At 40.0% G+C, this 14,082-nt stretch overlaps 1 protein-coding gene across 9 annotated transcripts in view; it reads left to right on the forward strand.

Annotated features, from left to right (window-relative positions):
* Nucleotides 1–14,082, forward strand: part of GALNT11 (polypeptide N-acetylgalactosaminyltransferase 11) — a 51,225-nt gene that overhangs the window by 11,800 nt on the left and 25,343 nt on the right. For all 9 annotated transcript variants that reach the window (XR_014796197.1, XR_014796198.1, XM_084897514.1 and 6 more), the window contains one exon: nt 7,640–7,972. Coding sequence is in view for 7 of the 9 variants with exons in the window: in XM_084897514.1 (XP_084753640.1) it covers nt 7,675–7,972 (298 nt within the window). In the remaining 2 variants the exon portion in view is untranslated. The remainder of the gene's footprint in view (nt 1–7,639; nt 7,973–14,082) is intronic.

Here is a 14,082-nt window from a genome sequence, read left to right on the forward strand (position 1 = left end):
GGTTAAAGAAATTTCTCAGCAACTGCCAATAATTCTTTATCTTAAATCTTTTTCTTTCCCTAAAATAAATAAATAAATAAAAATAAAACAGTAGATGCCAGACCATTATTGAATTTCCCCCCAAAGCAAGAAGGAGGTGGGGGAAGGGAGACATGTGGTGATCCAATATGGAAGCCCCTCCCCAGAAAGCCATTTTAAAAGGTCTCATATTTGCCATGCTTTTTTTTTTTTCCAGCTAGTGACTTAAAAGTTTTACAAAATTTAGAAATGTGACTGGGATTTCTGCATGTGTAAAGAGAAAAGCTAGCTTAAAACAGATGCGCACAACTGTCTGATTTAGGGACATTTTAGAGTTTTTGAGCTGAGCTTAGCTCTTTGCAGTGTACAGGATAAAATCCCAACGTCTGCCGAAACTGGTTTGGCTCAGTGGATAGAGTGTCACCCTGCAGACTGGAAGATCCCGGGTTCGATTTCAGTTAAGGGCATGTACGTTGGTTGCGGGCACATCCCCAGTAGGATATGTGAAAGAGGCAGCTGATTGATGTTTCTCTCCCATAGATGTTTCTAACTCCCTCTCTCTCTCCCTTCCTCTCTGTAAAAAATCAATAAAATATGTTAACCTGTTAACCGGGGAGTTCCCTTTTTAATTACGCAATGTACAAGGGGCGCATACTCTTTCACTAGGACATGTCAATACGTCACACCCAGTGGACGTAATTTTATATTATTTTTTTTATTTATACTTAATTAAAATAAATGAGATATATATTTTTTCATTTATTTATATATAAAGCACAAAGGAAAATACAAAATTACAAACAAATAGAAAAGAATACCAACAAAAAAATGGAAACATCGAATTAGAAATTATAAATTTTACAAACAATTATAAAGATTACAGCCAGAGCTGGTTTGGCTCAGCGGTAGAGTGTCGGTCTGCGGACTGAAAGGTACCAGGTTCTATTCCGGCCAAGGGCATGTACATTGGTTGTGGGCACATCCCCGGTAGGGGGTGTGCAAGAGGCAGCTGGTCAATGTTTCTCTCTCATCGATGTTTCTAGCTCTCTCTCTCCCTTCCTCTCTGTAAGAAAATAAAGTATATTAAAAAAAAAAAAAAGATTACAAAAAATATATACCGTCCCTCTCAGGGCGCAACATATATTTCAAGGACGTATTCATATGTCCTACCCGTTCCCGATAGTGTTTATGTTTGACGTATTTATAGGTCCCGCTCGGTCAACAGGTTAAAAAACAAAACAAAACAAAACAAAAAAACACAAAGACTGGTTTTCCCCCTCAGAAAGGTGGCAGATTTGACCCCAAAAAAATTCCAAGGCAATTTCTAAGATAAAGAAAAAATGGTCTTTTTAAATTAGTCAGATGGGCCAACGTTTCCCCACCCACAGTGACCTCTAAGAAAAGAGTGATAATTTTGCATTTGAATGGCTACAGGTTTGCTTCTTGACTTCCCCAGCAGAAAGAATTATGGTCCTTTTAAAAGTCAAGTGGGTTGGCCAGGCCTGTTTTTGCCAGCCTCGAGCCTGGTTTTCCAGAGCCGCTGGAAACTTGAAGACTTCGAAGTTTCTAAATCATATGATAAAAACTTACCTGTAAATATTTTGAAATGACATAATACTGAAATATTAATCTGAGTATGCCTCTTATGAAATCTAGAGGGTAGAATTTAATCTGTTAATTGAATATGCCTTGATTTTATTTGAAGTGTATCCTTAAAAATATAAAGTATTATTAAGTTGAGAAAAGCTAAGTATTTAACTTGCTACCTAAAATTTGAAACTAAAAGCTGGCCTGAAAATTATTCTGGAAGGGAATGAAAAAATATTTCCTTCAAATGTCTAAAAAAAAACCCCAAAAAACACCACTGTAATTAGAAGTCAATATATTAGGCCTTATAAAGAAAAGTAAGAGCAAACCGGTTTGGCTCAGTGGATAGAGCATCAACCTGCAGACTGAAAGGTCCCAGGTTCGATTCCGGTCAAGGGCATGTACCTTGGTTGCAGGCACACCCCCAGTATGGGGTATACAAGAGGCAACTGATTGATGTTTCTCTCTCATCCGATGTTTCTAACTCTCTATCCCTCTAGATTCCTCTCTGTAAAAAATCAATAGAATGTATTTAAAAAAGAAAAATAATTTGTGTTTTTTGCCTTCCTGACAAAGCTTATATAAAGTTACTCAAAGACTAATTGCAAAAATTTAATGTCATTTACGGTCCATAACCTAGGACAGATTGATTTAAATTGGATAATTAAATTAAATGAATATTCATAAAAATACCAGCCTACATTCAGGTGTGGGAACAAACAAATCATCTTTTCTGTCAAACAGTTTCGATAGCCACCATTTTTGACTGCATGAGTTGGCAGCTGCCATGTTGGCTGCATGGCTTGCAGATCCCCTGAGGACCGCCATTTTGAAATGGCAAAGACCAACCCGTCCCTTTGAATTAGCCAATCACGAAAGACTGTGTGCCTGAGCTCCAACCAAGAGCAAAGAATGTTGGTATGCGTGTACTTCCAAACCATGTGTGTGCACCCTTACCAGGACCCCTGACTTGGGGAGGCTCGCCTTATTTCTAACACAGGGGATGGTATTAGCTGCCACATTGAAAGAGATGTTATACCTCAGGCATTAACCATTTTTACAGGTGGATCCAGTTCTGGAAAGGCTGGATCTACTGCAGCAGGGGAGCAAAGGTCCTGCAAACCCCTTATATTTCAGCACAATGGTAGAAACACAAGCTCTTATTTATGCCTTGACAGATTTTGCTATGGAGCCCATCAACTGATAGTGACAGTGCCCATGTGGTAAGTATGGCCAAAATTATTGAAACGGCTACTATAGGGCACACTAATTCAGAGGAACTCTTTCATTTACTTTTCAGCCTTCAAAAGGCTGTTTGAGAAAGACAATTTCCTTGTTTTATTGGCCATATTAGATCCCCTGCTGGCCTTCCGCGTCCCTGGCTGACGGCAATGAGGAAGCAGATCGCCTTGTTGCCTCAGCAGAGGAGGCCACGCCATTGTCCATGGCACAGGCCTCGCATGCCCCACATCATCAGAACGCCTCTGCCTTGCGCAAGGAGCTCCGTATTCCCCAGAGCAGGCTCACCAAGTGTGAAGCAATGCCCCAGTGTGTGATCCCCCTCCCTGTGCCAGCGTTAGGGGTAAATCCCCAAGGACTTAAACCTAATCACATCTGGCTAATGGATGTCACTCAGAAGTGGAAAAAGCCAATCATACTCTTTTTTTAAGTTTTTTTAAAAAAATATATTTTATAGAGAGGAATAGTTAGAAACATCGATCTGCTGCCTCTAGCACACCCCCCACTGGGGATGTGTCCGCAACCAAGGTACATGTCCTTGACCGGAATCAAACCTAGGACCTTTCAGTCCGCAGGTCAACGCTCTATCCACTGAGCCAAACCAGTTTCAGCCCAATCATATTCTTAAAATGCAATTACCAGAACAAAAAGGGGGAGACAGATGTTATGTGTCACCTCAAAACAAACTGTCATGCTCTTTATACTTTAAATATTTTGAATTGCAATGCAGAGGAATGTGCAGCAGCTGAAAGGCATTGGGCTTCCTGTACGCTGGGTCATTGTCTCCATCAGAAAAGGGCAGTGGTCCCACCCGGTCCCAGCTTTTTCCTTCTAACTCTGTGTCTTTTTCTTTCACTTACTCAATCCCCAGCCGCCCCTACTCAGGAACTGGACCTTTCTCTAGCCATGCTGGACGTGGAAAAGAGAGAAATATTTACAACTAACCTTTAAACATTTGCTTTGACTTAGGTAATTGCCTATGGAAGGAATAGCAAACAGACTTTGTAGATGCTGGGTTCATTATTTCATTAGCACAGATTAGATTAAATGTTCAGCTTTTTTTGATTTTTGTTTGGAGGTTTTAAGTTCTTAGACAGTTAAATTTGGTGTTTGCTTTATGTCATAAGTTTTGAAAAGTATTTTCACTATTTGGTTCTAAATAATTTCTAATTTACATTTATATGTTTCTTGTTTTTCTAGTTATTTTGTTTTTTTTGTCATTGATTGGTTTTTAACCTCTGTGATTGTCTTGTGACCAGAGCATGTGGTCTATATGATGCAAAACCTTTGACCCCACAGGCACACTAACTTTAGAGGGGCTCTGCTTTTGCTTCCTTGCAGGGATAGCTCGCTCCCGGATATTTGCAGTGCTTACTGTTCTGTTCAGGCCTTGATTCAAGTATCACCTTCTCAGTAAGATCTTCCCTAAATTTCACACACTCTTCCACTTCATATTGCTCTTCCCTGCCCTAATTTACCCCTTAGCATTTAGCACTTTCTAATATTATACAGCATGTTCCAAGCAAATAGGGAAAGAAGTAAGACATTAGGGATGTGTACCTGGACACAGAAACAAAAGAAACATAAGCTGTTTGAGTAAGGGAAGGTTGAGTGTCTGGACTCTGCCTGCAGTGAAATTGAAGAGTAGTATCTGTGGATAAGAATGACACCGCTGGGAAGTCAGGGTTGTGGTCAGACTGTGGCTTTAAGTTAAGATTTAAGAGGTTATTTATTAGGTGAGTTGCAAATGATGAAATCAGGGTAGGGGCAGGGTAACTTAAATAGAATATGGGTGAAGGTTATAGGAGGAACATGAATGAAGAAATTTTAAGATGGGTTTTGAAGGGCTCTGGACATTGCCCACCAAGCTGGTGGACTGGGGTAAAGGAAAAGATGTGAATTGTTGTCAGAGCGTCCATCTATTGGACAGAGCTGCTTGATGGAATAGCCCTTGATTACCATCCTCTGGCTTCTTCTCTGACCCTCTGCATGGTTCCCTTCTGTGTTCGGGTTTCAGGTGGCAGTGTGGAAGTGGGAAGGCCTAGAATGGTTTGAGGAAAACAATCTAAGTAGAAATCTTATTATATATTGCTCTTCCCTGCCTTATTTTACCCCTTAGCATTGAAGAAGGGATTGGCTCCTTAGATGTATAGTTTATTGGAATCAACAGCCTGTATAGTTAGTATTGAACTTCAGAATTCCATGGCCTTTTAAAGAAATAGTGCTTTTGTTTTTTATGTTGTTTGTTTGTTTTTGCCTACTCTCAAGTGAATATTTTAGGAACTTAGAATGTGTTTTAGTTTAAAAATCTAATGTTTCACCTAAATGTCTCTATTCTTTACATTTTTATTGCAAAGGGGCAAATTTGTAACCTTTTGTCTTACTTGCTTTGATGGCTCCATTCACATTGCTTAGAGAATATTTTCTTCCACTTCTAAGTAAAGCAGTTGTTTTTATTGCATTTCTTTCATTTGCTAACAGCTGGCAGGACAGCGCTTTCAGTGGTGCCTGACTTTCCTTCTGAGCTGCAGTCATTTCCGCTTCTGTGGTGTTATTGTAGTGGAGAGTTTTTGTTTGTTTGGTGCTGCTGTTGTTTTGTTTGTTTTTTAAGCCTTTGAATCAACATGTGGTAAAATAACTACTCGGTTGGTAAGAATTGAGCTATTTACTGACCATCTAATAGACTTACAGCATAAAGTACAAACAGCTTAATTTTTGAAGTTGGACTTAATGCTGATTTGCTTTGTTTGGATCTGGAGTGGTGGTAATACTACTATTTCTACAATATTTCATACTGTAGAAATAAGGAATAATGTTAATATCGCTTTGTAGAATTCTTCTATTTGTACATTACTTACCTAGGGTTTCTGTGAGACTATTTTGTATGTATGTTGGTCTCTTTACAAAGAATTCCTTGGGAAGTTTTGTGAGGCCTCCATGAAGACCAAATAGTGTGAGGAAAACTTCAGTACTATGTTATTTGTTTGTTTTTTAATCCTCACCCGAGGATATTTTTCCATTGATTTTTTTTTTTTTTTTTTTCAAACAGGGTGACCTACTTGGTGGCCTCCCAGGAAAATACCTGGGAGAGGGAGGGACATCCTTCCTTTGATTTTTAGAGAGAGTAGAAGAGAGACAGAAAACTATGAATGTTCTTTATAGTGAATATGTTTATAGGACACCATAAGGAGAGGGGAAATAGAATTATTTGAACTCTGTTGACATATAATATCTGTAAAGAATTTTTGTGAGTTTATTTGAGCCAAATTGTTGACAATTGCTGGGAAGCAGAAGCTCAACAAATTGAGATAATGCTCTCAGAATGGTGGTTTTTCACCTCTTTTACCATTAAAGGGAGAGATGTAAATGGGTTACAGGAAATCTAGTGGTGATAGATTAGTGAGGGAAAGGAAACCTAGGATTGGATAAAAAATGAAATGATAGACACCATGCTTCTTTTATGTAGGTGGGTACAGGATAGATAACAGTCCACAATTAACATGATAACAATAACAATGAAGGAATTTGTAGTCTTTACCCCCGTGCCTTTTGTTGTGCCCAGAGGGGTCCAGAAAAAGGGAAGTTAAAAGTAGTTCTGACTTTCCAAAGTTGTTATCTTAGATTCAAAAAGACAATAGGCTCAGTAAAGATCTAAGCTGATCTTTGTCAGGAGATACTGGCCTAGGACATAACAATCCTATTTAATAAAAGTGTAATATGCAAATTGACCCTAAAGGCAGAATGACCAGAATGACTGGGACCAGTCACTATGAGGTGCATTGACCACCTCTCGGCTCCCATCGCCTAATGGGAAATGGGGAACCAGGGGTGGGTGTCGGGATGCTGGCAGTGCCAGGCCAAGGCCCCCACTCCAAGGGTTGCCCCAAACAGAGGGCAACCCGAGGCGGGGGTGGGGCCGGCAAGCCAGAGGGAATGGCCAATCTCTTGGTGTCTCTCCCACCAAGGCTCTGAACACCCGATGGCCAATGGGAAACTCGGGGTGGGGGGTGGCAGGGGGCGGGCGGGGCTGGCCGTGGGCAGCCAGGGGAAATGGCCCTGATCACAGGCCAGGCCTAGGGACCATACCCATGCACGGATTTTGTGCACCAGGCCTCCAGTCCACTATAAACTGCTTTTTAATTAAAGGTTTTAATTTCAGACCATCCTTTGTGATTATTTGCAAGACCACTATGCAGGCCTTCCCTGAGTTAGTCTGGTTAGCATGTGGCCCCTTTTCGTCCACAACGCGTTTGGTTATAAATTTAAAATGTAACTGTTTAATCTAGAGTAGGCATTAGGGTAGGTTTAATCTTTGATTAGAAAGTGAACTATTTTTTTAGTTGCTTATTTTTAATAACAGATTTTAAGACCCTGGGATTAAAAGTTACAATTTTATAGTTGGAAGGGATCTTAGATGTACTGTCATGACACATGTTGGACTGGTATTTCCCTCATTAAAAGTTAGAATCTGGAAAAAAAACAAAACACCACACTGAAAGCAATCCAGAACAAAGGTGGAGCAGTATCCATTAACATGGGCAGGCGAATAAGTCAGCTATTTTGCTGTCATTGGTTTTCTGAGCATTAATTCATTGGCCTGTGTTTTTAATTGTTGCATTTATTTTTTAATTTGGCTATTCACATTTTCTTCCATTTGAATCTTTAATAGTATGCCTAGGGATCCTAAGTAAATAGCTCAGAAGTGCCACTGGTGGTTTGAGAAACAGTGAATATGAACTTGGAGGGAGATTTACAGATATCCTGAAGTGTCTGACTTACTATCCTTCTCTTTCAGGAAACTGAAAATGGCCCTTCAGCTATGCTAGGTCTATGATGGGAAGCATCACAGTTCGATATTTCTGTTATGGATGCCTTTTTACATCTGCGACCTGGACGGTTTTGCTTTTTGTTTATTTCAACTTCAGTGAAGTGACTCAGCCACTTAGGAATGTGCCCATCAAGGGGTCTGGGCCCCATGGGCCTTTCCCCAAAAAATTCCACCCCCGTTTTACCCGAGGTCCAAATCGAATATTAGAATTACAGTTCCAAGCAAACAAGATTGATGATGTGGTAGATAATCATATTGAAGATGCAGAAAAAGGCAACATGAAATTCTCTTCTGAATTGGGTAAGTGTATTTGATTTTTGCTAGCAGCATGTTTTTTAATCATTGTATTTAATCATTGGAAGTTTAAGTTTTAATTATCCTTTAAGTTGTGTGTTGCTCGGGGGAGCAGAAACGTATCATTTCCCCCCCCACCAGTTTATTTTGTTGATGAACTAGCTGAGGTCTATGGTTTTTGTAGAGTTAGAGGGAAGTTATATTCTAGTATGTCCAATTCTAACTTCAGTACTTTATGAGGACTGGGAGAAACTACTAAGATCCAGAATAGGAAATGAGAAATTAAGGGGTTGGAAAGACAGTGGAACCTATGGGGGAGGATTTTAATTGCTATAATTATTTAATATGGGAACATGTTTGACTCTAAGTCACAGAATTAGTTAAAACAACAAAACCCAGTGGGTTGAGAAGTAATTTGAGATTACTTATGTTTAATTTCTGCTTATATGAATTAAGTTGCTGTAAATATTTAATATAGAATTTTATAAAACCTGAGTACAAAATACAAGATTTTCTCTTCAAAAATTCTGTTCAAGTTGATAGCAAGAATAGGCTGTATGTGTTTTTGAATATTATAATTCTTGGGTACTGGTTTTAGCAAGCTTTATTTTAAGAGATAAATGAGCCATTTTGGTTTTCTTTAAAACTTAAAAGGAATTTGATCTTATTATGGAAGCATAAAATAGTATTTCAAGAAATTGAAAGATAGAATGTAAAGGAAATGTTAAACATTTTTGTATCTTAGTTTCAAAAAAATAAAATAAGTTTCTAGGATTTAATGATTTTTTTAATACATGAAATTAAAAAATATTTAAAATATGAGGAAATAGAAGCTAATACTTCAATTTTTATAAAATACATTAATCTTTTTCAAATAGCCATGTAGACATTTTAAGAGTATTAGTGGGAAAAATTCTTATTCATAATTATTTTGGTAAAACTTTTATTCAGAAATAATGTTGGGTTTATTATATTTGCTTTGGAAAGAAGCAGTGAGAGAATTGTAGCTATTTGAAGTGACAAACCCAAATTGCCTCACCAAACAACTAAATTCTCAAAAAGTTCCTAAAGAATACACAAAAAATCTATTACAGCTAATAAATGAATTCAGCAAATTTACAGGGTACAAGATCAACATGCAAAAACCAGTTGTATTTTTGTACAAGTTGGCAGCAAGAATACTATTCAAAAGAATAAAATACTTAGGAATAAATTTAATGAGGTGCAAGATTTGTACACTGAAAACTACAAATCATTGCTGAAAAAAATAAAAGCAGATCTAAATACGTAGGTTTATAGAATGAAATACTAAAAACTGTTAAGATATCAGTACTATCCAAAGCCAAGCTACAGATCAAATGGAAACTTTATTGAAATCCCCATAGCCTTTGTTAAAGAGATGGAAAAGCTGATTCTAAAATTAATGTGGAGCCTGTCGGCAAAAAGAAATGTTCAAACATGTAGAAATCCTATCTAATAAAGAGGGGATATGCTAATTGACTCTCACACCATTGCAAAGATGACAGCACCCACAGCCAATAAGGAGGAAATATGCAAATTGACTGCCCCCCCCCCCCAAAGATGGCAACATCCACAGCCACAAGATGGTAGTGCCCAGTCCTCTCAGGCCTGCCAGGGCAGCAGGCACACTCTATTTGCCTGCCTCTGGAGTCCCCCAGTCTCCTCAGTCTCCCAACCACCCATGGCCAGCCAAAGGCACAGGCAAACCTTGGATGGCGGCTGCACCGGGCCTCTAGTCTGTATATATTAAAGCCAAGTGACCAGAACGATGGAACTACCAGACCAACCAATTGCTCTGATGCGCACTATGGTGGCCAACCAGCCCAATTGGGGGCCATCCCACGGCCCCTCCCCTTGACCGGCCAGCCTGGCCCCCTATCTCCCTCTCACCCCGATCGAGGGTGGGACTGGCTGGCCAATTGCCCACAGCCCCTCCCCTACCAGCCCAACCTTGATCGGCCCCCATTTTGCACGAATTTGTGCACTGGGCCTATGGTATTTCATAAAAATTTGAGTCAAAAAGAGGGATCAGGGTCTCAATGGATAGAGATAAATGCTTCTAAAAATACAGTTTGTAGTGTCTTATGCATTAGAAATTAAGGAGGGAATGTAAGATAGATTATATAGAGGTGGAAGAAAAGCAACTCAGGGATGCGATTACAGGTAGTTAAGATTATGTGCTTTCTTGAGAGGTCTGATAGGGGGCATTTCAAAAGTGTATTAGCCTGGATGCACAGAAACAATGGACAGGGATTACTTAGGCAAAGATAGGCCTCTTCCTGCCCGCCCGCCCTCTTCCCTCTGAGATTCATCGTCTGTTCCAGGCTTCCATGTCTCTGACTATATTTTATTCACAAGAGTATTTTGTTCATTAGATTTCTTGTATGTTTGATTTGTTTAGATTTAATTATTGATAGATATGTACTAGTATTTGTTGCCATTTTATTGTTCATATTTTTATCTTCTCTTCTTCCTCTTCCTCTTCTTAAAGAAGACCCTTTAACCTTTCATGTAATATTGGTTTGGTGTTGATGAACTCTGTTAGCTTTTTCTTGTCTGTAAAGCTCTTTATCTGTCCCTCAATTTTATTTTATTTTATTTTATTTTTATTTAATAAATTTTTATTGTTCATATTATTACAAATGTTCCTTTCCCCCCTCTTCTCACCCCACCCTCTGTCCTTTCCCCACCTCCACTCCTCATCCATAGGTGCACAATTTATGTTCAGTCTCTTCCCACATCCCCCTCTCCCCTTTTCCCCAAGAATCATCAGTTCACTCCCCTTCCATACCTCTGATTCTATTATATTCAACAGTTAATATTGTTCCTCAGATTTTTTTTTTAGTTTCCTTGGTTTTTAGATTCACTTGTTGATAGTTACGTATTTGTTGTTCATAATTTTTATCTTTATTTACTTTCTCTTCTGAAAGAACCCCCTTCAGCAATTCATATAATTCTGGTTTGGTGTTGATGAACTCCTTTAGCTTTTTTTTATTAGTGAAGCTCTTTATCTGACCTTCGAATCTGAGTGATAGCTTTGCTGGATAGATTATCTTTGGCTGTAGGTTCTTACTATTCATCACCTTGAATATTTCTTGCCATTCCCATCTGGCCTGCATGGTTTCTGTTGAGAAATCAGCTGACAATCGTATAGGTGTTCCTTTATAGGTTACTACCTGCTTAGCTCTTGCTGCTTTTAATATTCTCTCTTTGTCTTTTGCTCTTGGAATCTTAATTATGATTTGTCTTGGTGTGGTCCTCTTTGGATTCCTTTTATTTGGAGTTCTGTGTGCTTCCTGGACTTGTAAGTCCAATTCTTTCCCCAGGTGGGGGAAGTTTTCTGTCACTATTTCTTTCAGTATGTTTTCGATATCTTGCTCTCTCTCATCTTCTGGGACCCCCATAATTCTGATGTTGGATCGTTTGAAGTTGTCCCAGAGGTTTCTTACATCATCTTCAATTTTCTGGATTCTCTTGCCTTCTAGCTTTTGCAGAGGAGTGTCTTCTGGCTCTTTATGTTCCAAATCTTTAACTTGATTCTTGCGATCTTCTATTCTGTTTTTAGGACTCTGTAAAATATTTTTTATTTCAGACAATGTATTCTTTATTTCTTGTTGATCCCTTATCATTTCTTGTTGATCCCTTTTCATATCCTCATAGGTCTCATTTATTTTATCGGCTTTTTCTAAGAGACTCTTGAAAAACCTTATAAGTGTGATTTTGAACTCTATATCTAGTCGCTTTTTGTCCTCCATTTCTTTCGTTTGTGATCTATTTGGTTTAGGCATTTTAGCAGGCAGCTTTCCTGAAGGTGTGGGGTTTCAGGGTGGAGCCTACAGCCTTGGCTTCCGTCAGCCCCGCCCTATGCGACTCCTGAGACTCAGGGTCCTTCAGTACTTGTTGCAAGCGCCTCTGAGAGAAAGGTGCCCTCGATTTTCGCCTGCTGCCAAACTGTCTATGCTCTCCCCCAATGAGTCCGGTATTGGGGTTCAGTTCAGTTGGAAGTGGAGTTGGAGGTGGCGTTCAGAGCAGTCTGGAGCCCCTGTCTCCTTCCCGTCAGGGCAATCCCGCGGCACGGCCTGCCGGCCCTTCTCTGTGTGCACTGTGCGCGCCTCCGGGACCTCCTCTCGCTGTTCCCTGGAGTTCCGCCTTACAGCCCAGCTCCCTATGGGTGAGCCTGGGTCCCCAGGGTCTGGCCTAGAATTGGGGTTCAGAGCAGTTGGAGCTGGGCCCAGCACAATCGGAGCTTTTCTCTGCTTCCCGCTTGGGAACGCCAGCCAGGCACTCGGCCTCCCTCCTCTCCGGCTCCGTCCTCTCCGCGCGCCGCGTGTCTCCGTACCTTAGGCTTTTACAGCTCCTCCGCGCTTCCTTCTGGTTTTCTCCTTGCTTCTTGTTGTAGGATTTCCAGTCAGTCGACTTTCCTGTAGTTCTGGGTAATGTCCATTTTATATTTTAGTTGTATTTTATTGAAATTGTTGTGTGCGGCTGCGGCTAGTTGCCTACCCAAGCAGCCATCTTGGATTCTCCTGACCCTCAATTTTAAATGAGAGCTTTGCTGGGTAGAGTAATCTTGGTTGTAGACCCTTACTATTCATTAATTTGAATATTTGCCACTCCCTTCTGGCCTGCAAAGTTTCTTTTGAGACAGTCATATGGGTGCTCCCTTGAATTCTTGGTGCTTTTAAGTTTCTCTCTTGGCCTTTAACCTTTGGTGTTTTAATTATGATGTGTCTTAATGTGGGCCTCTTTCAGATCCTCTTGTTTGGGACTCTGCGCTTCCTGGGCTTGTAAGTCTATTTCTTTCACCGGGTAGGGAAAGTTTTCTGTTGTTATTCCTTCAAATGGGTTTTCACTACCTTGCTCTCTTTCTTCTCCTTCTAGCACCCCTGTAATGCGAATGTTGGTGTGCTTGAAGTGAGAGGATCCTTACACTTTATATTTTTGGATTCTTTTTTCTTTTTGCTCTCCTGATTTCAGTGTTTTTTGCTTCCTCATATTTCAAATAGTTGATTTGATTCTCAGAATCCTCTATTCTACTATTGAATCCCTGTAAATTATTCTTTATTTCACTTAGTGTATGCTTAATTTCTGAATGGTCATTTTTTCATGTCTTTGACATTCTCACTAAGATCCTTGAAATTCTCATGAAGATCCTTGAGTAACTTTATAACCATGGTTTTCAATTTTGTATTTAATAGTTTGCTGGCTTCCATTTCTTTCATTTGTGACATGTTTGTCTCTGCATTTTGGCTGTATCTCTGTTTGTTTCTGTGTACTAGGTAGAGCTACTGTATCTCCTGGAATTGTAGAGTGGCCTGTGTAGTAGGTGTCCTGTAGGGCCCAGTGGCTCAATCTTCCCAGTCACCTGAGCTGGGCATTCTAGGTGTGCCCCTGTGTGTGCTGTGTGCACAGGCTTGTAGTTGAGCCTTACTTGCTGTTGGCATCACTGGGAAGAGTTGACCTTCAAGCCAGTTGGCTGTGAGGACCAGCTGCAACTACAGAGAGAGAGCTGCTGTGCAGGAAACATCCCTGTGGAGCAGGACTTGCTTCAGTAAGGCTTTGGTGCTGATTTGATTCACCAGTGTATTTTGTTCATTAGATTTCTTGTACATTTGATTTGTTTAGATTTAATTATTGATAAATATGTACTAGTATTTGTTGCCATTTTATTGTTCATATTTTTATCTTCTCTTCTTCCTCTTCCTCTTCTTAAAGAAGAGTCTGCCCCATGAGTGTATCACTGGTGGGTGGACAGAATTGTGGTCTGAAGCTGTCCTCTGGGTGCGCTGGCTCTAGGGCTTCCAGGGGCCACATAGCAGGAGCTACAGAGGGATCTGCTATTTTCTATTTGTATTGGGCTTGGCAGTGCCCAGGCAAGGCCCAGCTGTGAAGCAAGACATGGTGGGTGCTAGTGCTGGGTGTTGGGCCTTTTATTGATAGATTTGGGGCACACTTTCATCAGCTGCAGCTTGTTTGAGAAATTTAGCAGTTTCCAGAACAATCTTGAAAAAGAACTACATTGGATGACTCATATGTCCTAATTTCAAAACCTCTACAAAGCTATAATAATCAAAACTGTGGTACTGGCACAGATA

This window comes from Pipistrellus hanaki (assembly GCF_964339955.1).
Source record: "Pipistrellus hanaki genome assembly, chromosome: 10".
In the NCBI taxonomy this organism is placed as follows: Eukaryota; Metazoa; Chordata; class Mammalia; order Chiroptera; family Vespertilionidae; genus Pipistrellus; species Pipistrellus hanaki.